At 40.9% G+C, this 26,942-nt stretch overlaps 2 protein-coding genes and 1 long non-coding RNA gene across 5 annotated transcripts in view; 1 reads left to right on the top strand and 2 right to left on the bottom strand.

The window, feature by feature from the left end:
- The first annotated feature begins 5,658 nt into the window (after nt 1–5,658).
- On the top strand, nt 5,659–26,426 carry COCH (cochlin). Of its 2 annotated transcripts, XM_011994754.1 has the most exons (12): nt 5,681–5,731; nt 6,055–6,111; nt 6,195–6,242; nt 8,712–8,868; nt 9,965–10,098; nt 10,576–10,638; nt 11,904–11,948; nt 12,039–12,186; nt 16,007–16,110; nt 16,859–17,085; nt 17,263–17,779; nt 21,352–22,348. In XM_011994754.1, exons 2-12 carry the CDS (start codon nt 6,078–6,080, stop codon nt 21,525–21,527), a joined length of 1,653 nt encoding a protein of 550 aa, XP_011850144.1. In that variant the 5' UTR covers nt 5,681–5,731; nt 6,055–6,077; the 3' UTR covers nt 21,528–22,348. The 2 variants fall into 2 exon arrangements, with proteins under 2 accessions (XP_011850145.1, XP_011850144.1); XM_011994755.1 differs by lacking the exon at nt 21,352–22,348 and adding an exon at nt 26,283–26,426 and having other exon boundaries at nt 5,659–6,111.
- LOC105549983 lies at nt 7,319–21,544 on the bottom strand. Its single transcript, XR_001007635.1, has 5 exons — nt 21,119–21,544; nt 20,877–20,987; nt 16,878–17,793; nt 15,964–16,128; nt 7,319–7,690 (listed from the first exon to the last, which is right to left on the bottom strand). It is a non-coding gene; the product is annotated as an uncharacterized LOC105549983 (long non-coding RNA).
- STRN3 (striatin, calmodulin binding protein 3) overlaps nt 25,167–26,942 on the bottom strand; it is a 134,012-nt gene continuing 132,236 nt past the window's right edge. For both annotated transcript variants that reach the window (XM_011994756.1, XM_011994757.1), the window contains one exon: nt 25,167–26,932. In XM_011994756.1, coding sequence (XP_011850146.1) covers nt 26,763–26,932 — 170 coding nt within the window. In that variant the 3' untranslated portion in view covers nt 25,167–26,762. The remainder of the gene's footprint in view (nt 26,933–26,942) is intronic.

The raw sequence follows: 26,942 nt of genomic DNA, 5'->3' as shown, positions 1-26,942 counted from the left end.
TTTGTGGTCTTTCTCCTAAAAACAATAACCCTGTTCTAATAATGAGAAAAACATCAGGCAAATCCCAATTGAAGAACATTCTACAAAACAGCAGACCAGTACTCTTCAAAACTGTGAAGGTCATCAAACATAAGGAAAATCTGAGAAAGTGTCACAGCTAAGAGGAGCCTAATGAGACATGATGACTAAATATAATATGGTATCTGGATGAGATTCTAAAACACAGAAAAGATATTAGGTGAAAAATAAGGAAATCTGGGCAGGCACAGTGCCTCACACCTATAATTCCAGCATTTTAGGAGCCTAGGTAGGCGGATCACCTGAGCTCAGGAGTGCGAGACCAGTCTGCCCAACATGGTAAAACCCTGTCTCTACTAAAAATACAACAACAACAAAAAAATTAGTCGGGTGTGGTGGCACATGCCTGTAATCCCAGCTACTCAGCAGGCTGAGGCAGGAGAATCGCTTGAACCTGAGAGGTGGAGGTTGCATTGAGCCGAGATCACACCACTGCACTCCAGCCTGGGTGACACAGTAAGACTCCATCTCAAAAAAAAAAAAAAAGGAAATCTGAATAAAATATAGACTTCACTTAATAATGTATCAGTATTGGTTTGTTAATTGTGACAACTGTACAATACTAGTAGAAGATGTTAATAACAGGGGAAATTAGGTGTGGAAACTGTTACTATCTTACTAATTTTTCTGTTAACATAAAACTTCTAAAATAAGCTTTAAAAAATCAATATAAGGTACTAAATGTCAAGACAGAATGCGATTGATTCATTCATCCAGCAAGTATTTCTTGAGTACATACAGTGTGCTAGACAGTTTTCTTGGGACTAGGGGTGCAGCAATGAACAAAAGGTAGAAAGATCCTTGCCTTTGATGAGTTTACACGAGATAAATGCCAAGCCTTGCAGAACTGATTTATGTTTCCCATCACAACTTCCTCTCTTAGGAAGGAAGTCCTAGTGGCACTCCAGTGACAATGTGACCTCATTACTTCTTGTTAAATAAGGGACAAACATGAGCCAGGCCATAGTTGAGCAGTGAGAGGTGAATAAAAAGAGACTTTGAGTAAGAAAGGATAAGTCCTGGGACAGCTGGGAGCCAGCTGGCACAGCCAGTGTTTCCTAATGCCTCCCACACCCTGGAAGAGAGCACAGCTCCCAGAGCCTATATATACCCAGGGAGCACTTGCCAGTCACAGAATGTGACCAGAGGAACGTCTCTTCCAATCGCTGGTCTAATCCCCTTCACTTCATAGGAAAAGAAACTGAGATCTCATAGTCACAGGGGTATCTCTGAATTAACTTTTTAATTTTCACTCCTCTGAGGGTGTAGACATTTATTCTCCTGCTAGACATCATCAAAAATGGAAAGGCTAGACAAATATACTTGCTTAGCATAAGATGTGAACAACAGAAAAGAATTAGAAAAGCTAGATATAGAATAAACATCAGTGTGGGTTTAATAATATAGGTGATAAGAGTTCCCAAGCTGCTTCTGCTCTATAATCAATCATAGGAACTTAAAGGATACCGCAGGATAAACGTACACTTCCTAAAAGTGATCAAACTCACTTTAAGGCAGGGGTTCCCAAATCCCTGACCACAAGTGGGTACCGGTCTGTGGCCTGTTAGCAACTGGGCAGCACAGCAGGAGGTGAGCAGTGGATGGGCCAGTGAGCATTACCACCTCCTGTCAGATCAGCAGTGGCATTAGATTCTCACAGAAGCTCGAACCCTGTTGTAAACTGCACATGCGAGGGATCTAGGTTGCGCATTCTTTTTAAGAATCTAATGCCTGATAATCTGAGGTGGAACAGTTTCATCTCAAAACCATCCTCCCCCCACCAACCAACCCCGTGGAAAAATTGTCACCCATGGAACCAGTTCCTGGTGCCAAAAAGGTTGGGGACAGCTGCTTTAAGGCCACCATAATCGAAATAAAGCCAAGTTGCTATGCATTACATTGACCAAGTAAAAGTTTACAGGGGAGCTTAAATGGCATAGAGGATAGAACAGGACTGATACTCCTTTAAAAGGTAAAAAAGAAGTAAAAAAGAGCAACAACAAACATATAAAAACTTCAGAGGCAAAGTCATACCTAGGTAACAACAGGACAGAGACAGAGCCTATGTAAACTAAGAGTTTTATCTATGTAAGCACAAGCCAAATCCCATCAGTAACTATGCCATCCTTGGAAGCCTGAAGATGCCACCCAGGTATCAGTTTTAGAAGCAGCTTATTTCCCTAACAATGCCAGCCCATTCTGCACAAAGTCAGAAATGTGACTGTGCAGCATGTCCAGGGAAAATTACTTTTGAAATTGAGTTTTCAATCTTTTTGTTAGGGATTTTTAAATAACCACAGGACAGAAAATGCTTCCATTATTTTTATCAGGGGAATACAGTAGGCATATTAAAGGTGGATTTTCATGAAAAGATAATGAAAGAAGAATGAAATATTAGAAGGATTAGCTTAACCTCTACCACTGAGCACCCTGGACTGCACATCAGAATCACCTGGAGAGCTTTTAAAAATTCTAATGCCTGGCCCCAGCCCCGACCAATTATATGAAAATCTCTGGGGTGGGACCCAGGCATGAGTATTTTTAAAGCTCTCCAGGTAGTTCCAATGTGCAGCCCAGACAGGAATCCACTGCTCTACAGGGAGTTTGTCTAAATTTTGAATATCAAATACTTCCCATTAAAGCAGGATAAAATCAGGCACAGTGGCTCATGCCTATAATCCCCACATTTGGGGAGGCCCAGGTGGGAGGATCACATGAGGTGAGGAGTTTGAGACCAGCCTGGACAAATAGTGAGACTATTTCTCTACACAAAATTTAAAAATGAGCCAGGCATAGTGGTGTGCACCTGTAGTCCCGCTACTCAGGAGGGTGAGGTGGGAGGATCTCTTGAGCACAGGAGTTTGAGGCTGCAGTGAGCGTTGATTGTGCCACTACACTCCAGCCTGGATGACAGAGTGAGAATAAGTCTCTAAAAAAAAATAAAAATAAAAATATAATAAGATTAAAATAAATTAAAAAATAACGAGGCCAGGCCTCACGCCTGTAGTCCCAGCACTTTGGGAGGCCAAGGCAGGTGGATCACCTGAGGTCAGGAGTTCGAGACCAGCCTTGCCAACATAGTGAAACCCATCTCTACTAAAAATACAAAATTAGCCGGGTGTGGTGGCACACACCTGTAGTCCCAGCTACTCAAGATGCTGAGGAACAAGAATTGCTTGAACCTGGGAGACAGAGGTAGGAGTGAGCCAAGATAGCGCCATTGCACCCCAGCCTGGGAGACAAGAGCGAAACTCCATCTCAAATAAAATAAAATAAAATAAAATATTTTAAAAAATAATAAAGCAGGATTAACCAGGCATCCTAGGAGTATAATTACCCTACAATATCACCCAATTGAATACAAAACTCTGTCATTTTAGCATTTTGTCTTTTTAAGTCAAATATACCTAGATTTGACTCTCTTCAGATATTTCCAAAAGAGTCAATTACCTCTTAAATTCAGATATTTGTCTTTAATATACTTATGGTGAGCATGAACTACAAACTAGTTAAGAATGAGAGTCTAAACCCCACTCTTTCACTCTCCTTGGTTGGCCTTACCAAAAAGAAAAAAAAATAATAAAGACAGAGTAACTTCTCTTAAATGTTTCAAAATAAAATAATTAAGATGAATCTGGGTAAACAATCATGAAACTCAGTGAGGTATTTCCTTTATTTTTAATGGTTACAGACTCAGGGTCTGTCATGGAAATAGCTGCATAGTTTTGACTCTGCCTAATCACTCAGTGAAATTACATCACAGGAGGGTGCCTGTGCCTTGTGGGGGCTCTGAATAGCATGTGCCCCTTTGGCCATTTGGGACCTGCCTGCTGAGCTGTGAAGTGGCAGGTTTTTTTCCAGTGTACGGACTCTTCCTAATTATATAGCATCATGACAATTTGTGCAGCCTAATTAGGGGAGGTTATCCAACCCTGATTGAGGACACTCAATAAACAATAATGAAAAAGACAGCTTTAATTGTCCTGAGGCTTGAAATTTCTCCCACGGAAAATATCAGGGGCAGTGGCTAGATGACTGGATTGCTAACAAAAGGGTAATTCTCTCTACCAGGGAAGGGAGTAAATCTTGAAAGCAGCCATGAAAATAAACATCAAAAAACCTCCCAGCCCTCAAATGTTATTTGGTCTCTTTCCCTCCAAAAGACATTCAGGTAGTAAAGGGAATGAAATCAACACTCCTTAGTTGCCTGATAGAAATACTAAGTCATTCCAATCAGAAAGAGAGTTGTAATTAAGACTACTACACTAGCTGACTTCCAGGTGATGGTGGTGTATTTGTTTCTCAGTATAAAATGGCATGGGAATACTTTTCAACAATAAAAAGAAAGGAAGTACTCTTCTACAATGCCTCACGGATGAACCTCAAAAACATTCTGTGCAGAGAAGGAAGCCCCACAAAGTATAATTCCATCTATAAGAAACGACCGCTAAGGCAAATCTATAGAGACAGGAAATCGGTTAGTGTTTGCCTAGGACTAGGAGTGGGAGAAGAGATTGACAATGGCGAGGAGGGATCCTTTTGGGGAGGATGAACCTGTTCTGAAATTGGCTTGCGGTGATGGTTGTACAGCTCTGCAAATGTACTAAACATCATTGAATTGTACACTCAAAATGGATGGATTTTATGGCATGTAAATTGTAACTAAATAAGGCTATTTGAAAAAAGTTGATATTGTACCAGGAAGTTAGCGTCTAGGCCTGGGTCTGGTTCTTTGGCTGCCATGCAGGTTGCCTGTCACTAACACTCCTCAAGAATTCTGCTCTATCTCCATTTCCATTTGGAAAACGTTAGCAGGATGGTGCGGCGAGAAGAACACATTATCAAATCTGAGATTCTGTGTAGTCACAAAACACCAAGTCTGGGAATTTGGAAAGGCAATCAGGCGTAAATTCTTCCTGAGGTGAAAAAGAAGCAAAAGTACCAGCTGCCGGGGTCTGGGCCACCTCACACGCGTGACTTTAGGCAGGAGCGCAAATGGAACCACTGGGGAAAGTAGGAGTCCAGCAGAAACGAAGGCGCAAGGCCGAATCCCTAAGGTCCAACGAGCTAGCAGTCAGTTGACAGAGTTTCTAACGAAAACGCGGCATGCGTTTACCAAACCTAGGGTGGTTTTACTTCAGAAGTAGGAACTCCGTTTCCACCAGAGCACCAAGTTGGGAAGTTCGGTTCTCAGGCCGCGCGGATTTGGCAGCTATCAGAAGCCCCGGGCCTCGGGGGGGTAGTGGGTGGGAAGTCGGGGGTGGGAGGGCCTGGGTAGCTGCCACCGCTGCCTCAGCAGCCCTGGTCCCCGCAGAGCCGGGCTGGCAAGGCCGCTGCTCCCGCCGTCGGAGCCGCCGGCCTTCAGCACTCGTTGAGACGCTGGCGCGGGGACCTTCGTGCCCCCTCTAGGGACCCGCGCCGCGTCCAGGTGGCCAAGCCCGCGCTGCTGGAGGAGGCGCCTCCGCGCCGGCCTCACCCCGGGGCCGGCAGGGGGCGAAGGCGGAGTTGGAAGGTCGCCGCCCGGCCCCGGGGGATCGGCTCCCGCGCCCTCCCGCGCCCCCAGCACAGTGCTCATGCGCGCGGCCCAGCCTTTATAGCGGCCACGGGGGCCGTGGCTTCCGCACTCGGGCGCAGCCGGGTGGATCTCGCACAGGTGCGGAGCCCCGGGCGGCGGGCGCGGGTGAGAGGGATCCCTGACGCCTCTGTCCCTGTTTCTTTGTCGCTCCTAGCCTGTCTGTCTTCGTATTGGCGCCCCCGCCTCCCCGCGGTGCGGGGTTGCACACCGATCCTGGGTTTGGTTCGATTTGCCGCCCAGGCGCCTCCTCCAGACCTAGAGGGGCACTGGCCTGGAGCATCGGGTCGTCGGTGTCTTCTCTCCTCTGCGCCGCGCCCGGGGGTCCGAGGGGTGCGGGGCTCTGAGGTGACGCGCGGGGCCTCCCGCACCCTGGCCTTGCCCGCATTCTCCCTCTCTCCCAGGTCTAAGCAGCCTCTCAGTCACCATGTCCGCAGCCTGGATCCCGGCTCTCAGCCTTGGTGGGTGCGCGCCCCTGACGACCCCGGCCCCTTGCCCCGCTGGGTGGAGGCTGGAGCCAGCCCTCGCGCTTTTCTCTTCGCAGGTGTGTGTCTGCTGCTGCTGCCGGGGCCCGCGGGCAGCGAGGGAGCCGGTGAGTCGGGGAGCTGGGATGCGTCCAGGCGGTCGCAGGGGCTGAGCCCCGCGGGTACAGGCGGGACTCAGATCCAGCCCCCTGGGCCTGGCCAGAGAGCCCGAGATGGAAGGCGCGGAGGTTGGAGCCGCCGCGTGGCGCGCCCGCGTTAACCCCTGCAGCCGATCTGCTCTTGCTCACCTGTTTCTCCCATGGTAGGGGGCCTCTGGGGTCCGGTGGGGGGACGTTCTCCTAGAGCATTAGGAAGAACGCCTCCTCCAGTCCCACCCACAGCTCCAGACCCCGGGCCCGACGAGCGCCGGCAGCAGGAGGTCAAGGAAGGAGGACTCCTTGAGCCTCACTGAGGGGCGCACCCGTCCCGGGCTCCGCTGCATTTGGGGTGGAGGAGAAGCCGCCCAGACCCGACTTGAGGTTGCCATAGCGGAGAGAGAGGGGGGCGAACGTTGCTGTCCCACCTTGTTTGACTCGCTAGCTATGTTTCTAGGTGTAACCCCTATAATCAGAAGCACTTGCGGTCTCATTCTACACGTGAGAGTCTAAAAAGTTTGTACCACGTGTGGAGGTCCGGGTATGGGCGTGTGGTTTGGTGTATTTTCTACAGTGTAAAAGGCAACGCTTTCCTAAGAGCTACCGTTTGTTTTCCTTGAAAGTAGGAATGAAGGTAAGTATCCCACATGGCTGTGTTTTTCCCGCTCCACTTAACGAAAGTCAGTGTTCGCAACTAAAGGCGGTCGGTCTCGGCACCGGATTCTGATGCCGCCCCCACCTCAGCGGAAAATGGGAGGAAGGATTAAGGCTGTTTGATGATAGGTATGAGGCTGTTTGAGGGTAAGGATTTTAACCTCTCAGCTCTCCAGACTGTTTCAGAGCTAAGAAATGGGCATTGCGCCTGCATCCTTCCTTCTCTTCCATGGAATGTAAAGTCCAGGGTACCTGTCACCACAAAGGGCACAGAGAAGGGTGTTTGTCACAGGCAAGGTACTCAGTTGAACAGTATGACCAGAAAGTATTCCTCTGCCCTGGAAAAAAGGTTTTTGAAATGAATACATGTTTTAGAAAGGTTTGGATAACTACAATTTCCCATGTTTGAAAAATAGCATTTAATAACATTAATCTCAATTTAGTATCGACAGTAAATTCACAAATTAATGTGTTGTATTATGTTGTTACTTGATGCCAAGAGCTTGTCTCTTTCTAGCATCATTTATAGTAAAAACTTTGATTCTTTGTTAGGTTGACAGTGTAAAACTTGAGAATATTAACAGTGCTTTCTAAAAATGCATTCACTCCTTGATAAATCTCTTTGGACAGATCTGGAGCAGAAATAATCAGGTTCAATTAAGATAAAAATGCTCTATTCTGAAGGGATTCACTTTTCTGTTTTCTGTCCTTCGGGAGTTGTAGAATGTTGTTTGGGCAAATTAACCCCACGGCTTTAATTTTCTCATCTATAAAATGAACAATCGAGTTAAATAACTTTCTGTGAATCTAAACATCTTTTTGTTAGTTCCCTTAATGTGTGATTTTAAGGATCTGCATTTGTAGGCTAAGATAAATGGTCCTATGCAGGAAAGGATGGCTTTGATTTGTGCACATGTCTATGAAAATGTTCCACAAAGGTTCGATCCAGATTTACTATTTTTACTTCAAGCAACTCTGTACACAGTGTCATCACAGTTGAGATTTAAAAAAAATTTTTTTCCTTCTCGAGACAAGATCTTATTCTGTCACCCAGGATGGAGTGCAGTGATGCAATCATAGCTCACAGTAAGCTCGAACTCCTGGGCTCAAGCAATCCTCCCACCTCAGCCTCTCAGTAGCTGAGAGTACAGGCATACACCACCACGTGTGGCCATTTAAAAAAAATTTTCTCTTTTTTTTAGAAGAGATGAAGTCTCGCTATGTTGTCCAGGTTGGTCTTGAGCTCCTGGACTCAAGCAGATCCTCTTGTCTTGGCCTGCTAAAGTGCTGGGATTATAGGCATGAGTCACCAAGCCCAGCCAAGATTTTTTGTATTTCTATAGTTAATAAGTATTAAATGACCTTTATTTTCTACTTCAGATATAGTTCCAATTATATATTTCCAACCTGATTAAGAACTGAGAAGCCGGGCACAGTGGCACACCTGTAATCCCAGCTACTAAGGAGGTAGAGATGGATCACTTGAGCTCGGGAATTTGAGCCTAGCTTGGGCAACTTGGCAAGTCCCCATTTCAAAAACAAAAACAAAATAAAAACCCAGAACTTTCACATTAGACTTTTACAGTGGCTGGGGACTATATTAAATTGGAAAACAACCTTGTGGTTTGCCAAAATCCGGAATGGTATGGAATGGTATATAAGTCAATATTCATAACTAGAAGAGTAGAAATTAGGGAAGTAAAACTTAAATCTCACACGGTAGTCTCCCCACCACTATGCCCCAAGAAGTCCTAAGAATGCTTACAATATTATCTCCTTTCTCTTCAGCTCCCATTGCTATCACATGTTTTACCAGAGGCTTGGACATCAGGAAAGAGAAAGCTGATGTCCTCTGCCCAGGGGGCTGCCCTCTTGAGGAATTCTCTGTGTATGGGAACATAGTATATGCTTCTGTATCGAGCATATGTGGGGCTGCTGTCCACAGGTAAGCCCAAACACACCAGGGTGGGAGAGAAATGCAAACATGATTATTTCCTTTCCTGCTTCAGCCATCTGGATCCCTTTCTTCCCTGCATTCTTTCTTTTGGTGCCATTGTGGCCACAGAAAATGGATATATTTTCAAGGTTCTCCTGGATATACTTGAAACACGAAATACACATGGAAAGCTTTCTCACAAAAGGCAAATTGCATTACTTCTTGATGGGTAGATTGCTGTGATTCCAAAACATTCCTAATCATGTGATATGTTACTGAGTTATTACTATGTGCCAGCTATTGTTTTAACTTCCACCACAACTTGACCAGGTAGGTAGAATTTTACTCCAGTTAGAGACAAAGAAACTGAACTCAGAGAGTTGTCAAGTATCTTGCCCCAGGTGACTATTGTTAGCAAGTGCCAAGCTATCCTGTAGTAGAATAGCCAGTATAATACTCCTAAAAACAGTCAGTCCAAGGGCATGTAGTTAAAGAGAGTATCTTAGGAAAATTGTTTGGTGCTCTGAATTTCTAAGTTGTAGGTAACAGGATATTACAAATGTGTTCTTATCAACACTTAGGAAGTTCGACAGCACAAAACGATTTTTTCCAGGCAAATTTTGCTCTTGTGTAAGCAAGTTTTTAAAAGGCTAGCAGCAGCTGGGAGTGGTGGCTCATGCCTGTAATCCCACCACTTTGGGAGGCTGAGGCAGGCAGATCACTTGAGGTCAGGAGTTCAAGACTTAGATAACATAGTGAAACCCTGTCTCTACTAAAAATACAAAAATTAGCCAGGCGTGGTGATGCACGCCTGTAAATCCCAGCTACTTGGGAGGCTAAGGCAGGAGAATCGCAGCCCGGGAGGTGGAGGTTGCAGTGAACCGAGATCACGCCACTGCACTCCAGCCTGGGCTACAGAGCGAGACTCCATCAAATAAATAAATAAATAAATAAACAAACAAAATAAACAGAATCTTTTGATGACTTCCCTGATGAGCTATTTTCTTGATTAATCAAAGCAATAGATACAACATGGCACTATAAGTCAGTGGGATGCCCTGAAAAAAGTGTGGATAGCATCTCAGCTGCTATTCTTGTGTTGCAGGGGAGTAATCAGCAACTCAGGGGGACCTGTACGAGTCTACAGCCTACCTGGCCGAGAAAACTATTCCTCAGTAGATGCCAATGGCATCCAGTCTCAAATGCTTTCTAGATGGTCTGCTTCTTTCACAGTAACTAGTAGGTATAATTACTGTTCTCATCCTGTAATATTCTCCCACCCCCCAAAAGTTTTCTGCTTTTTTTAGCTCAGCCTCTTTAACCTTGATGGAAAAACCTGTGATCAAGACTGAAGTTGACCTATAGAGGTAAACTGTAGGTTAGACTGAGGGGTCAAGTACCCACTGAAGCCAAATATGGGTGAATAGAAGACAATCTTACTGGCAGATGATGGCAATAGAAACTTGAATTATCCGCTGTCAGAATGCCCGGACACTTACCAAGGAACTGAAAAACTACTGAATTCATTTTTGATGATCCTTTGAAGATATAATGGATAAGCATTTTGGTTCTCTGAAATTAGCATGCAGTAGGATGTTTGTAACTACAATCACCATTACCCTGTTACATTTGTCATCGTAGAGAGCCCTAAATTAGATTCATAATACTTTGGTAAAGAAGTAAAAGGAAAAAGTAAGCTTATTTTTATTTTAACAGAAGGCAAAAGTAGTACACAGGAGGCCACAGGACAAGCTGTGTCCACAGCACATCCACCAACAGGTATGAACTATGAAACCTATCTCCTAGTTGCCAGCACAGCATTTGGAAGTTATGAATAAATGTGTTGTTGGTAGAAGCTTTGCTTAAAGAAAGTTGGTATTAAAGAGAAACAAAGCAAATGTCTTAAGTTTATTGGTATATTACATATAGAAACATTCAATTTTATGTATATATTTTAAAGACAGGGTCTCCTTCTATTGCTCAGGCTGGAGTGCAGTGGTGCAATCATAGCTCACTGCAGCCTTAAACTCCTAGACTCAAGCAACCTTCTCACCCTGGCCTCCTGAGTAGGTGGTACTACAGGCACCTGCCACCACACCCAGCTAATTTTTTTACTTTTTTGTAGAGACAGAGGACTAGCTATGATGCCCAGGCTGGTTTGAACTCCTGACCTCATGCAGTCCTCCCACTTCAGCCTTCCAAAGTTCAGGGATTACAGGCATGAGCCACTGCACCCAGCCTAATAATTCTCTTAAAGTCCTATTTTCTCCCAGATTTGATAAACCACGCCTAAGAACTGGTCAAATACCATGAACTTCCAGTTCCGTTTGCTTCATTAAATTCGTTTAATTACTGCACTGTCATGTGAATAAGGAATGTGTGTCTATTATAAGAAATAGGGCCGGGCGTGGTGGCTCACGCCTGTAATCCCAGCACTTTGGGAGGCCGAGGCGAGAGGATCACGAGGTCAGGAGATCCAGACCATCCTGGCCAACACGGTGAAACCCCATCTCTGCTAAAAATACAAAAAATTAGCCGGGCGAGGTGGCAGGCGCCTGTAGTCCCAGCTACTCAGGAGGCTGAGACAGGAGAATGGCGTGAACCCGGGAGGCGGAGCTTGCAGTGAGCCGAGATCGCGCCATTGCACTCCAGCCTGGGCGATGAGCAAGACTCCATCTCAAAAAAAAAAAAAAAAAAAAAAAAAAAAAAAAAAAAGAAATAGCCAGGGAACCCCTTTTGTATGACTATGGCAGTTTTAAAGTCAAAGATATTAAGAACATTAGGATCTAATGTTGAGTTCCTGCCTCACCTGTGGGTTTGGGATCAAAGTCCTGGATTAGAGGCATATCAAATATGTAGGCCTACATACTGATTTGTTTATTTGTTGAGTCATTGCTTTCCCTAGTCCAGAAAATCCTGAGGAAGTTAAATTTTTTGAAAAAGTCCTTTCGAGAATGGCACTCTGTTGTTAGGAGCTTCTCCCCATGTGGGTTTCTTGCTATGTAACTGTCTTTTGTTAATGCCAAGTGCATCTTTTATTTCAGGTAAACGACTAAAGAAAACACCTGAGAAGAAAACTGGCAATAAAGGTAAGAATCAAAATCTCCATTTGGGAAGGCAGCATTTTCCCTCCCTCCTCCTGAGACTGCTAACGAGGGGACTGGTTTGGTTGTTCGCAGATTGTAAAGCAGACATTGCATTTCTGATTGATGGAAGCTTTAATATTGGGCAGCGCCGATTTAATTTACAGAAGAATTTTGTTGGAAAAGTGGCTCTAATGTTGGGAATTGGAACAGAAGGACCACATGTGGGTCTTGTTCAAGCCAGGTACCAACCTTGTTAAAATGGGAGATTTTTTTAAAATTATGTATTTATTTTGTAATTGACACATAATAATTATATATACTTATGGGGTACATAGTAATGGTTTCATACATACAGTGTATAGTGATCAAATCAGAGCAATTAGCATATCCATCACCTCAAACATTGATCACTTCTTTGTGTTGGATACATTCAAAATCAAATGAGGCTGGGCGCAGTGGCTCATGCCTGTAATCTCAGCACTTTGAGGGCCAAGGTGGGTGTGTGGATCACCTGAAGTCAGGAGTTTGAAACCAGCCTGGCCAACATATGAAACCCAGTCTCTACTAAAAATACAAAAATTACCCAGATGTGGTGGCATGCGCCTGTAATCCTAGCTACTTGGGAGGCTGAGGCAGGAGAATCACTTGAACTCAGGAGGCAGAGGTTGCAGTGAGCTAAGATTGCACCACTGCACTCCAACCTGGGCAACAGAGAGACTATGTCTCAAAAATAAATAAATAAATAAAATGAGAGGCGATTTCTATGATGTCTTGAATGATGACAAATGATCAATCCTTTTAGTGGGTACATGTCAGTTCAGTATAAACATTTTGAGTTATGGAAACACTGGATTCCTAAACTGTAAGTTCAGGATCTGAGACTGCCTGGGCAGACTGAGTAGTTCTGAGTGCCTTCTTTTTGGAATAAAAGAATTTAGAAAACTGTGTGCTATCTATATAAGAACAAGAAGGTAGATTGGAGAGTCCTGTTGCTTACACAAGTCACCCCTGCTTATCTACTCTGCTCAATTCCTAATTTCTCTTTTCTGAAGGAAGAAGCAGTGATATGTCTATTCCACCTCCCTATTCTGTTATGCTTTTTAGCTCTTTCCATATTCTCTTGGTTGGTGAGCTGAAGCATGAACTTTCTATTTTATTCATTTAAAAATTTTATTAATTGCTGGCCAGGCACAGTGGCTCACGCCTGTAATCCCAGCACTTTGGGAAGCCGAGGCAGGCAGATCATGAGGTCAGGAGATCGAGACCATCCTGGCTAACATGGTGAAACCCCTTCTCTACTAAAAATACATAAAAAATTAGCCAGGAGTACTGGTGGGCGCCTGTAGTCCCAGCTACTTGGGAGGCTGAGGCAGGAGAATGGCATGAACCTGGGAAGTGGGGCTTGCAGTGAGCCGAGATCATGCCACTGCACTCCAGCCTGGGTGACAGAGCAAGACTCTGTTTCAAACAAACAAAAAATATATATTTAGCTTTTAGAATATCGAATATGCTTATTGTAGAAAGCTTGAAAATACATAAAGCACAGAAAAAGAAATTCCCTAAATCATATGCCCTAGAGATAATTACTATAAAATGTTTTATTTCCCTTCAGTACTTTTTTTTTTTTTTTTTTTTTAGATGGAGTTTTGCTCTGTCAATGAGGCTGGAATGCATTGGTGCGATCTCTGCTCACTACAACCTCCACCTCCCAGGTTCAAGCGATTCTCCTGCCTCAGCCTCCTGAGTAGCTGGGATTACAGGTGTGCACTACCATGCCTGGCTATTTTTGTATTTTTAGTAGAGACAAGGTTTCACCATGTTGGCTAGGCTGGTCTCGAACTCCTAACCTCAGGTGATCCACCTGCCTCAGCCTCCCAAAGTACTAGGATTACAGGTGTGAGCCACCACGCCTGGCCCCTTCAGTATTTTAAGGAAATATTTGACTGTATTATTTTTTAAAAGCTCAGACTATAAAAAATGCCTTGCATCCTGTTTTTTTCATCCTTTAGTATTTTGAGCATTTTCTCATATCACAAATATTCATCAAAAATATTTCATAATATTCCTCTGCATAATTATTTAGCCATTCTTTTATTGTTTTTTCACTACATTACACACTACACTGTGATGAACATCCTTATATTATCTTTGTGCCCATCTCTGATTATTTTATCACATTAGATTTCTACAAGTGAGGTTCTGACTTAAAGCCTCTGATATAAATAGTGAAATTGAGCCATGGACAGTGGCTCATGCTTGTAGTGCCAGCTGCTCAGGAGGCTGAGGTGTGAGGATCTCAAGCCCAGGAGTTCAAGGCTGCAGAGAGCTATGATGGCACCACTACACTCCAGCCTGGACAACAGAGCAAGACCCCATCTCTAAAAAAACAAATAAATAAATAGCAAAATTGCTTCCTAGAAAGGTGAACTAGTTTAAACTACTATCAGCAGTGTATAAGGATGTATAAACAATGCTATTACAAATATTAATTTGCATTTCATCTATGTTATTTTTTACAAGTGGCTCTGCTCTTAGTTTAGATAGAATTTTTTTGGCGTGAGAAGAAAATTTAACTCTTTTTACATAATTTAACCATTTGTCTCTCACCCTTAAAAAAAATGGGTTCCTTGTTTCATTGACTTATAGTATCATATTTATACCTGAGTTTGAGCAAGTCTATTTCTTTGATTCATATGCTAATCTTTACATATTTTTTCTACACTTCTTTAATTATCATAGTTTTCTTGCACATTTTAACATCCCATGAGGCAAATTCCCCTGCAATACTTTTTGTCTGATACTTTTTTCTGACTATTTTGACCCAATTCTTTTTGAAGATCAGTGCTTCATTACCTTGTAGACTCATACAAAGACTAGCTTCTTGTAACTTCCTTGTTTGCAGTTTTTCTGTTTCAGAAAGACCATTAGAATAGATAAACCCTGTCAAGTTTATATGTAAGTCAAAGGACAGAACATATCATTAAGGATACAAAAACGAGACTAATTTCCTAAGTCATAATCTGGATAGTTGAAAAGTGACCACAAGTGAAAAGGTTTTCAACCCATGGAATCTGATTTTATGACCCAATATTCCATCATGTATGTGTGCAGAAATGCAGTCAGTGTTATACTTCTCTCTGAAAAAATCTTGAATAAAATAGCTACTGATAATGCTAAGATCTTAAAATTTTGCACTATGAAATACTGACTCATCTGGAATCTAAACACAGCAGATTGTGCTTTGGTTGTTTATACTCAATACAGTCTCTGATGAACACAGAGTAGTTATATAAAAGCTGAAATTCCTTTAATATTAAATATAGGAAATGAGATCGCAAAACTCTTATAATACACATAATTTTAAGGTCCACAAATGTCACTGTCATCATAAGAAAAACTCAATATTGTAACTTTATAATTCATTTCACCTTTTTCCCTTTAAAAAAATGTTGACCATCACATCAGTGAAATTGTTTCTCCTGAACAGAGAGACCTGGGTTAACAGATCCACACTACTTAGAGCCTCTGGGTCCCACGATGGAACAGACCCTAGTTTCACACCCAGCCACTTCCTAATTTAGTTTAGCTACCTAGTGCCCAATTCTGTGGACTTCTGTTAAACCCAAGGCTCTGAGCCAAACCTGATTTCAAGTTCTTCGTATAGTTTAGGCGTGGACTTTGGAGCCAGACAACCTGAACTTAAAATGCAGCTGTGTTTCATCAGGCAAACTCCCTAAATGCTCTGAGCCTCAGTTTCTTCATTTACATAATTGGGATAATTCCAACCTTGTAGAGCTATGATGGAATGAGGTTATACATGTGTTATGCTTTTGACTTATTATCCAGAATATAATAAATCCTCAATATGGCAATTCTTTGTTACACCTCTGAAATATCCCCAATAATTCAAGTAAGGATGCAATGCCTTAGTTGACTGTACTGTGGAATTAAGAAAGAAACTTGTGTGTTGTCTGGTTTTAAAACTGTTTTTTAAGGCATGTAATGTTGCTTATTTTACCTTTTTAATTCTCCCTGAGTAACATTTTCTTTCTTCCACTTAGTGAACATCCCAAAATAGAATTTTACTTGAAAAACTTTACATCAGCCAAAGATGTTTTGTTTGCCATAAAGGAAGTAGGTTTCAGAGGGGGTAATTCCAATACAGGTAAGTAGACTTCAATACCTGGGAAGTAATATAGGAGAGGGTTATCAGTGATCAGACATGTAAAACAGTATTATGCTATTTTATATGAGCAGATGTGAAATCCTCCTGGAACTGAAATCTTGGCTAGGTCTGCATTTGATCATCTGAGATAAATTTTCAATTTATAAGGGAAGTATACTAAAGTGTGTTGATGTTTCTTATTTTTAAAAATATAAAGCATGGTGATTTAGAATTCTCATATGTTGGATTGACTAGATATATAACATTGGAGAAGTATATCTTTTACTGCTAAAAAGAAGTGAAGATCAATAGACTTATCTAATGAATGCAGACATGGCAGAAAGAATGAGACTAGCACTACTGTTGACTCTGAAGAGAGACTTCTTAGAGGCACTAATCACTCACCAAAGGTCTACATAGAGAGCACATGCACAGAAGTGGGAATCAGTTTTGTGTTTCTAACTGGCAACTGATGTGGGATAAGCAAATGTGAGGCTTCTAGGAGGTGGAGGGGGAACTAATATGGTTTGTGAAGAGAAAAAAATAGGCCTGGTAGATAATTAAACTTTCCCAGCTGATGCATCTGTTACAGAACTGGGTTCTATATAATTCTTTTTTGTGTGTGCCCCGCCCCACTGCCAGTTCTATATATAATTCTTAAACTTTGCAGCATCAAATGCTACAGGGAAACGGAAATGTGGTTTGAGCAGTGGTAAATGCTACTTGTTTGCTTCTTTTTCAAATTTAGGAAAAGCCTTGAAGCATACTGCTCAGAAATTCTTCACAGTAGATGCTGGAGTAAGAAAAGGGATCCCCAAAGTGGTGGTGGTATTTATTGATGGTTGGCCTTCTGATGACATCGAGGAAGCAGGCATTGTGGCCAGAGAGTTTGGTGTCAATGTATTTATAGTTTCTGTGGCCAAGCCTATTCCTGAAGAACTGGGGATGGTTCAGGATGTTACATTTGTTGACAAGGTAAAGTGGTGAGGGTCATCTTCTGTTACAGTGATAGGTATTCCATTTTGGACCTCTAAGTGCAGTGCTGACTGCCTGTTATCTAGATTAACTTGTAACATTCAGGATTTTCCACAGGTTTTAAGAAGAAACAACTTTTGATCCTTTTGGATATCTTTTATGTGTCTCCCCCATTAGGCTGTCTGTCGGAATAATGGCTTCTTCTCTTACCACATGCCCAACTGGTTTGGCACCACAAAATACGTAAAGCCTCTGGTACAGAAGCTGTGCACTCATGAACAAATGATGTGCAGCAAGACCTGTTATAACTCAGTGAACATTGCCTTTCTAATTGATGGCTCCAGCAGTGTTGGAGATAGCAATTTCCGCCTCATGCTTGAATTTGTTTCCAACATAGCCAAGACTTTTGAAATCTCGGACATTGGTGCCAAGATAGCTGCTGTACAGTTTACTTATGATCAGCGCACGGAGTTCAGTTTCACTGACTATAGCACCAAAGAGGATGTCCTAGCTGTTATCAGAAACATCCGCTATATGAGTGGTGGAACAGCTACTGGTGATGCCATTTCCTTTACTGTTAGAAATGTGTTTGGCCCTATAAGGGAGAGCCCCAACAAGAACTTCCTAGTAATTGTCACAGATGGGCAGTCCTATGATGATGTCCAAGGCCCTGCAGCTGCTGCACATGATGCAGGTAAGGTCCTTGTTCTTTATAGGAGAAGGGAACAGAAAAAAACGGTTCAGTGAATTTTAGGAGTAAATAAAAATTTAAGCATTTCATTGAACAAACACCTGCAGCTTTACCCAATAGTAACTGTCAAAGCAGCCCTACTAATCTCATTCTACAGATAAGGAAACAAACTTCCTGGAAATGACACATCTAGTAAGTGGCAAGGCCAAGATCCAAACCCAGGCATTCTGGCTCCAGAGTCCACATTCCTAACCACTGTATTGTTGGGAGAATTGTCATGAGAACCATGTCACATTAAGGAAATGTTACTGGTGCTCACATTTAGCTCAAACTTGGACTATATCTCCAAATAGCCAGCTTATAACCTACCATGAATCTGCCATTCAGTAATTTATCCTAACTTTCTTGTGTATGAAACAGGTTGTTGCTCTGTCACCAGGTTGGAGTGCAGTGGCATGATCAGAGCTCACTACAACCTCCAACTATTGGGCTCAAGCAATCCTCCTGTGTCAGCCTTCCACGTAGCTAGGACGACAGGCATATGCCACTGCGCCTGGCTAATTTTTAAATATTTTTTTTGTAGAGACAGGGGTCTCACTTTGTTGCCCAGGCTGGTCTCAAACTCCTGGGCTCAAGCATTCCTCATACCTCGGCCTCTCAAAGTGCTGCGATTACAGGCATAAGCCACCGCACCGAACCCTAACTTTTATTTTAGTCAAGTTTTGTCTGGCATGAGTTTCCTGAGATAAGGTCTCCCATAGTCTTTACCTATCCCCCTTGGCCACATGCAGTGGCTCACACCTATAATTCCAGCACTTTGGGAGGCTGAGGTGGGCAGATCACCTGAGGTCAGGAGTTCAAGACCAGCTGGGCCAACATGGTAAAAACCAATCTCTACTAAAAATACAAAAATTAGCCGGGTGTGGTAACATACACCTGTAATCCCAGCCACTCAGGAAGCTGAGGCACGAGAGTCACTTGAACCCAGAAGGCTGAGGTTGCAGTGAGCTGAAATCGTGCCATGGCACTCCAGCCTGGGTGACAGAGGGAGACTTTGTCTCAAAAAGAAAAAAAAAAACCTTCCTTTTTTTCTCCCCCTTAAGATAATAAAAACATACTCTGGTGTTATAAAAGGGTATAAGAAGTGTTTCTTTTTCTTTCTTCCTCACCCCAGCCTTAATATTACTTTTGGCACAGGCCTCGTTCCTGGACATTAACATAATGTGTTGGAGATCAAATAGACCAACAAAAACCTAAGATTCCCTTTCTGAGGATATAACTGAGTGACAGGAGGGAAGAATCAATGGACTTGCTGTTTTTATACTCTTCTGTACCTCCTTTTCCCTACTTAATTCCTAATAACATAACCTTTTTCCTTTCTACACATTAGTACCCCTGCCAATGTATTTACCTATTTTTACAGATACTGATGAAAGATTATTCTTAAGACAGAGAAGATATGCAACTTAAGTTCCACATCTAGCTTATAAAGTGTTTTTTTTTTTTTTTGAGATGAAGTCTCGCTTTGTCACCCAGGCTGGAGTGCAGTGGCGCAATCTCGGCTCACTGCAAGCTCCGTCTCCTGGGTTCACACCATTCTCCTGCCTCAGCCTCCGAGTAGCTGGGACTACAGGCACACACCACCACGCCCGGCTAGTGTTTTTTTGTATTTTTAGTAGAGACGGGGTTTCACCGTGTTAGCCAGGATGGTCTTGATCCCCTGACCTCATGATCTGCCCGCCTCGGCCTTCCAAAGTGCTGGGATTATAGGCATGAGCCACCGCGCCCGGCATAAAAAGTATTTTTTATACATCAGCAACTAATCTGTGAAGTAAAGACCTGTTTACTCTCATGTTCCTTAATACTTAGCTTACTGAACTTATAGATAACAGGATTGTATTCAGGCTATAAAGTGATTAGGTTCATTAAACTTCAGAAGGCTGGACTACACCAAAATTGATTCATGAAAATTATCCCTTAGTGATATTGAAAGTTGCAAAGGCCAGAAAATAGGGTAGGATTTCAGGGCTAGATCACAACTGTTTTTATTTTCAGGGTCTTGCTCTGTCGCCCAGCCTGGAGTACAGTGGTGTGATTGTTTTATTTTTTAAAACTGTAATTATATGCTGGGCTTGAGCTAAAAAATCTGAACTAGAATGTAGAACTGAAAAGAAGTGAGGAAAACTGAGGGGGAGGAAAAAAATATTTTGACTTTTTTTTTTTTGCCAGGGAGTAGGAGTCAGGAAAAGGAGACTGGAACAATTGAAAATTGTTCCAAGTAGCTTTTACATCATGTAAACCTGCTGTGTATCTTAGGTGTTTACCACTCTGAGCACTGTGTACCACTAGAAGGGGGATGAAGCTTTAGATCCGTAGAGGAAATCTATTACAGAAACTCCAAAAGCTATAGAAAATTGCACCCAGCATTAGATAGATGGTACTCTACACTAAGAATCTGCTAAATGAGGCCCGGTGTGGTGGCTCACGCCTGTAATCCCAGCACTTTGGGAGGCCAAGGCAGATGGATCGCTTGAGCCCTGGAGTTTGAGATAAGACCAGCCTGAACAACATGGTGAAACACCATCTCTACAAAAAAATTAAAAAATTAGCTGGGCTTGGTGGCATACACCTGCAGTCCCAGCTACTCGAGGATGGGGTTGCTGAGGAGGATCATTTGAGCCCAGGAAGTTGAGGCTGCAGTGAGCCTTGATTGTACCACTGCACTCCAGCATGGGCGAAAGAGCCAGACTCTGTCTCAAAAAAAAAAAAAGATTAAATGAAAACTTCTACAATTCAGATTGGGGTGAATCCAACCAATGTATTATCACCCTATCTAAATGTACAGTTGTACTAAAAGCCTTCTAGTAACTCAAGTGAATGGAAATAGAATACCTCAATGGAACTGGAAGAAATTACTCCAGTTTCATACAGACCCCACTTGGGCAGTACTTTTTAATCACTAGTTTTGCTTTGGGATTATAGGCTGACATTTTCTGATTTTAGTTTGCCAGTATTAAAGATTGAAGTGGAAGAGGGTTTGTCATTATCAGAGGACTAGTCACCATTCCTCAAACAACCTTTGAACATTTTTACCTTTTACTTATCCCATCTCTGGTGCCTTTCTTCCTTGCTTTAATGGACTGTGACTGACTCCAGTATACTGTTTGATGCAGGCCAACCTTGTATGGAAAATTTTCACCATCTGCATTTACTGTAGGATTTTAAAAAAGATACTGTGGATCAGGTTAAAAGTTTTCTTCTATTCCTAGTTTACTAGATGTGTTCCGTCATTAATGGATGTTGAACTTTATCAAATATTTCTTATCAGTGATCATGACTTACCTGTTCATGTGGTGAGTTACAGATATAGCAGAGTTTCTGGTTTGGACCACTCTTTTGCCACTCTTGTCACAACGACTGTGAAAACTTAAATTTGTTCGGGGGATTTAATTGTCCAGAAATTAGTAAGCAGTTTTTGCTGCAACTATGTAACAGTGTATGGAAAACATATAGACATAATTCCATATATTAGATAGACCTGGTTTTTAATTCACTTTAAAATGTTTCCATTGTAGGAATCACTATCTTCTCTGTTGGTGTGGCTTGGGCACCTCTGGATGACCTGAAAGATATGGCTTCTAAACCGAAGGAGTCTCATGCTTTCTTCACAAGAGAGTTCACAGGATTAGAACCGATTGTTTCTGATGTCATCAGAGGCATTTGTAGAGATTTCTTAGAATCCCAGCAATAATGGTAACATTTTGACAACTGAAAGAAAAAGTACAAGGGGATCCAGTGTATAAATTGTATTCTCATAATACTGAAATGCTTTAGCATACTAGAATCAGATACAAAACTATTATATTAAATATGTCAACAGCCATTTAGGCAAATAAGCACTCCTTTAAAGCCACTGCCTTTTGGTTACAATTTACAGTGTACTTTGTTAAAAACACTGCTGAGGCTTCATAATCATGGCCCTTAGAAACTCAGGAAAGAGGAGATAATGTGGATTAAAACCTTGAGTTCTAACCATGCCTACTAAATGTACAGATATGCACATTCCATAGCTCAATAAAAGAATCTGACACTTAGACCAAAAGCAACATTCCTTCTCTAACCATTCCGTATTGATTATATAAGCAAAATGAAAAGAGAAACTTAAATGGAACACAGCTCTTTAACATGGTTCAGGTATACATATTTTGACCCAAGTGGATATTTTCTTAAAATCAATCAACAATAGCTAGCTATTACTGCAGACTATAAAATCTGGGTATAGAAAGGAGTCCTGTATCAAACTGCTTTTGTAGTGTGTTTTCATAACAACTTATGACTAAAAATATCACACTGAATAAGAGAGCAGGATTGCCAGGTATTTTTCTATTTCTCTCCTTAATTTTATATGTATATAGATATATTTGGCTTATATTCTGAGTCACCCAAGTACTTAAAAGTTGGTAAAGTATTTACTGACTGCTTATAAACATTTAAAGACATTTCAAGTAACTGCAGGAAAAAATAATGTAATTGGAATACTTAAGCAATAAAACTGCTAGTGAGTGATTGTAAGCTGGCTTACTTTTATTACTGCAAGTGTTTCCCCTGAGGATATGGTAAAAATTCATGTGGAAAGACCAATCTGAATTATTTTTTAAAATCATGTATTAATACCAAGAATATTTTTTGATTCAATTATTTATTGAGGCCAAGCACAGTGGCTCATGCCTGTAATCCCAGCACTTTGGGAGGCTGAAGCGGGAGGACTGCTTGAGGCCAGGAATTCAAGACCAGCCTGGGCAACAGTGAGAACTCTGACTCTACAAAAAAGAAAAAAAAAAATTAGCTGGGTGGGATGGTGCATGCCTGTAGTCCGAGCTACTCGGGAGGCTGAGGTGGGAGGACTGCTTGAGCTGAGGTCAATGCTACAGTGAGCCATGATCACACCACTGCACTCCAGCTTGAGTGACAGAGCAAGACCCTATCTCCAAAACAAAAAAACAAAAGACACAAGTTTATTGAATACCTACTGTTCTAGACATTATACACAGTGACTACCTGGTTAAACAGTATAAGATATTTTTGAGTACTTGCTTCACCAGAAATGTTTTGTAATTGACATCATTTTTACTTAAAAATGCTTGTGAAGTTGGTCCCTATGAAAGGAGAACATTAGGACTCCCTTAATATGACTTAGATGATTAGCTCACCAAGGCCTCTCCCAAAAGAAAGAGGTGCTCTATCATCCCATCTTGCCTGTCTTTTCTAAATACGGGTCCTATCTCCTCCTCTCATCCACCTAAGCCCCCTGAAAAAGGTGTTAAACAGTCAGAATAATATACTCCAGTAAATCTTTTGAGTCTTACAGTTTTATACCCTGCATAAGAGGAATAAAAGGAGTACACACAGGGAAAAACTGAACTGGAATTGCCTTTTTCACTACATAAAAATTTGAAATCGAAAATGGAGTTTCAGAAGACAACCTCCCCCTTTATAAAATGCTTCAAACATGACTGAATCATGTAACAAGGATAATTTTAATTAAACATCATAAAAACTGGGTTTAGCATAATATGACTTTTTCCCCAGTAAGTAAACTGAAAACTCTCAGCTAGGAGTACAACCCCTTGGAAAATTAAGCTTTAATGAAAACCCAGCTACCACTCATTAGCCCTTTTAAGAAAGTGCTTTTTTCTTTAATTTTATAAAGGACCAAGTTTTGAGTCACCTGAAGTAACCAGGGAATAGCAGCAAGAGAGCAGAAATCAGAACCATAGGTTACTATCAATAATTTTATAAGTAAACATAATCAGGATAAAGGTTATTTACAGGGGACAGAGAGTAAAAAGGAAAGATGTATTACAATCCAACTTAAGCAAACATGCTTAGATTTCAAATATGCTAGCCCATTTATAACTTAATGCATTAAATGCAATGTTAGTCTTCAACGGATGTTACCTAGTTTGAAATAATGAGAAAAACAACATGAAATATGAGAGGCAGAATATGATTAACTATTGAGGGAAGAAATCAACATATTAAGATTTGTATAAAGTACTATTTAATAGTGAAATCAATTTCCCATGTGTCAAATGGAAGCACACATAATGAAAATAAGACATTATTTGTGCATACCTTTAGTCTCTTCCAAAGAGACTAAATACTGCAGAGAAAAATACAACCAAAGGAGATAACAACAAAATATATATACTAATTTTTATCCATTTCAGTTTTAATACATTCCAAAATACATCAATGTTTATGCATTCCAATAATTATATTTCAGATCAATGGTGATGTACTGGGTTGAAACAGCTGCTAGAAACAATTCTAGCTTTGGAAAAGCTTATTCTTTATTTCAAAAAAGAAGAAACAGAAGAGGAGAAAAGTACCCCCTTTACTTTGTTCTTTAGTTGAATGTTCAGTTCAGAGAAACAAAAAAAATGGTAAAAAAAAAATTTGCTGGATGCAGTGGCTCACACCTGTAATCCCAGCACTTTGGGAGGCCGAGGCGGGTGGATTACCTGAGGTCAGGACTTTGAGACCAGCCTGACCAACATGGTAAAACCCTGTCTCTACTAAAAATACAAAATTAACTAGGCGTGGTGATGCATACCTGTAGTCCCAGCTACTTGGGAGGCTGAGGCACAAGAATCACTTGAACCTGGGAGACGGAGATTGCAGTGTGCTGAGATTGCACCATTGCACTCCAGTCTGGGCAACAAGTGTGAAACTCCACTCCATCTCAAAAAAAAAAAAAAACCTTGAAAAGTTTTAGTTTTTCATCAATGACTAAAATTGCCACTTAGATTTTTATGGTAGATGACAAAATTTCTCAATGTACAATGTAATTTTTTTCCCCCAGCAACAGCAGCAAGCATTCAAACTGAATTTTACGCGTAAGTTTTCTAGTGTTCCCTTGTAATTTCATCATCAATTCCCTTCAAAGACAAAGGATATTACCTTATTGAAGACATGTTTCAAAATATTAATGTTTAACATTATTTGTAAGACCTTTAACAGTTTTTTTTTTTTTTTGCCAGAAATGGCAAAAACCGCAATTACTTTTGCACCAACGAAGCTAAATATTCAGTGTAGTTTATTTCTTGCTGAATTTTTTTGTAGAAACAGGTATAGCAAATAGGAACAACACTGCCATTAACTGAAATTCAGATGGAAACAGGTTGTCTAAGCAAATTATTTATAACTGCATCTGTGCATTTTTTGGGGTTATTTTGCATTGCATAATTTAATGGAAGATTTTTTTAAATCCTCAAGTGGGGTGAAATACTTAGACATTATTAATAGTGTTAGTGATCTACTCTTATTAGAATATCAGTAAGTAGTACAAAGTTTGAAAGAACAGCATAAAAATGAAGGACTCACTAAGAAATCTCCATTTCCTAGTTTAATTACGGAGAGTAAAGTATTGCACTTTATTATTCAACACAAAATGATGTAGCCAACAGTAACATACAGGTACACAATTTAATATTTATTATATGCATTTTATATACATTATTTTTCAACAGCTGTATGTTTGCTATGTGGTACAATCTTAAAAATTTGCTGATTCATAGTTTGTAAAACAAAAACCTTACAAAACTCATCAAAACTCGCAAACTGATCAGAAAAGTTTCTTGGAAGACTAGAAAAAATACTTTATTGTCTCAATCATGCATTACACAAACAAAATCTTTAGTTACACCATAAAATTAAGCACATCTAAAAAAATAAAACAGGGATAACTAGTCAAAACACAGCAGATTTCTGTATCCTGATTCAACTATTTTTGTATCCTATTTGTAATGCAAATAAAATTTTACTCCAAATATTTTAAAACAAGTTAGTTTTGTTTGGAATCATGGTAAACCAAGATACATATCTTAGGGGGAACCATCTTGGTTTGTAATTTAAACTATAAAATATTCCATTTTTAGTCTATTTTAGACTATTCAAAGATTTCCAAAATAGATATACAGGTTCCTTTAGCACATTAATAAAAGGATATAAAGACCAACAAAAAGTGAAATAAATAATAGGCCATTAGCAAGATGGATAATCCTTGATAAATAAACTTGTAAATACAGTAAGATGTACAAAATATCACATAGTGATAGGATGCCAAGATTAGTTTTTTTTTCTTTAAGAGTTCATTTGGAGTACTAAACTCCACTGTTTCATTTTAATACACTTAATAGTCCTTGGTTTATGAAGACATTTATGTGATGATGAAAGTTATTTAGCATCTTTATGGAAGGACTTAGCTGAGCTGTATTAGGCAAAAGAAGGAAAAGAAAGTGGTTACAGGGCAGCGGGTCAGTGAGATCTCTGTGTTTTAGGGTTGTATAATGCAGAAAAACTTCAATACAATCTTGAGCACTGTTGTGACAGGCTAAATATATAAAAAGACTTATAAAAACTAGAATTTTATCCAAACATTTTGTGCAACTAATGCTAAAATATTTTAAGTTAAATTTTCTTTTTCTTTTTCTTTTTTTTAAAGCAAAATAAGTTTAAAAGGGAATCTGTGGCATTCAACCGATAAACAGAAAATCACTAAAAGATGAAAAAAAGCTACTCTTGGAGCTCACTTCCCCCAACAAGAGCACCACATTCCTAACCCTAAGGCAGCACACAGAGTCCAAAAGAAAAGAAAAAAAACCAAAAAACAAAAAAACTTTTTTTGAAAGATCAGACTCCACATTGGCTTAAAGACACCTAAAAACAGACATACGCTCAGTTCATATCCAGTACAGGCCACAAATACTGGAGTCCTTTTTTCTTTGTCCCACAAAATACAGTAATTACAGTTAACCTAATGAGCTTGACATTAAGGTGTGATTTCCACCAATCTGTACCTGCCCCAAATAGCTTTCACCAGGCAGATCACATGTAGTGTCATATCAGTAACCTTTTTGATGGCAGTGATGCAGACCCTCTTTCTGTCCAAGCAAATCTTGTTACGATGCAAGTTTTTGTTGATTCATACAAATACTTTGGCAAGGGCATCAGCTCCTGCACTAGCTATATATGCTTTTGATGGGTGGAAAGCAACATCATAAATTGATTCATCCAATTTCTTTCTGTGAGCTGTTATTTCTTGCACACATGTCTTGCTGTCTAAATTCCATAATCTGATGGAACAGTCATGGCCTATAAAAGA

Source organism: Mandrillus leucophaeus, unplaced genomic scaffold (assembly GCF_000951045.1).
Source record: "Mandrillus leucophaeus isolate KB7577 unplaced genomic scaffold, Mleu.le_1.0 Scaffold460, whole genome shotgun sequence".
Taxonomy (NCBI): domain Eukaryota; kingdom Metazoa; phylum Chordata; class Mammalia; order Primates; family Cercopithecidae; genus Mandrillus; species Mandrillus leucophaeus.
The sequence above is the reverse complement of the archived record's forward strand: the minus strand, read 5'-3'. Positions and strand labels throughout refer to the sequence as shown.

Bases quoted from the DNA above. Each gene is read 5' to 3' on its own strand.
- COCH (XM_011994754.1), top strand. From the start codon at position 6,078: ATGTCCGCAGCCTGGATCCCGGCTCTCAGCCTTG. The intron at 6,112-6,194 runs GTGGGTGCGCGC...TTCTCTTCGCAG, and splicing joins GATCCCGGCTCTCAGCCTTG to GTGTGTGTCTGCTGCTGCTG. The intron at 10,099-10,575 runs GTAGGTATAATT...TTATTTTAACAG, and splicing joins TGCTTCTTTCACAGTAACTA to AAGGCAAAAGTAGTACACAG.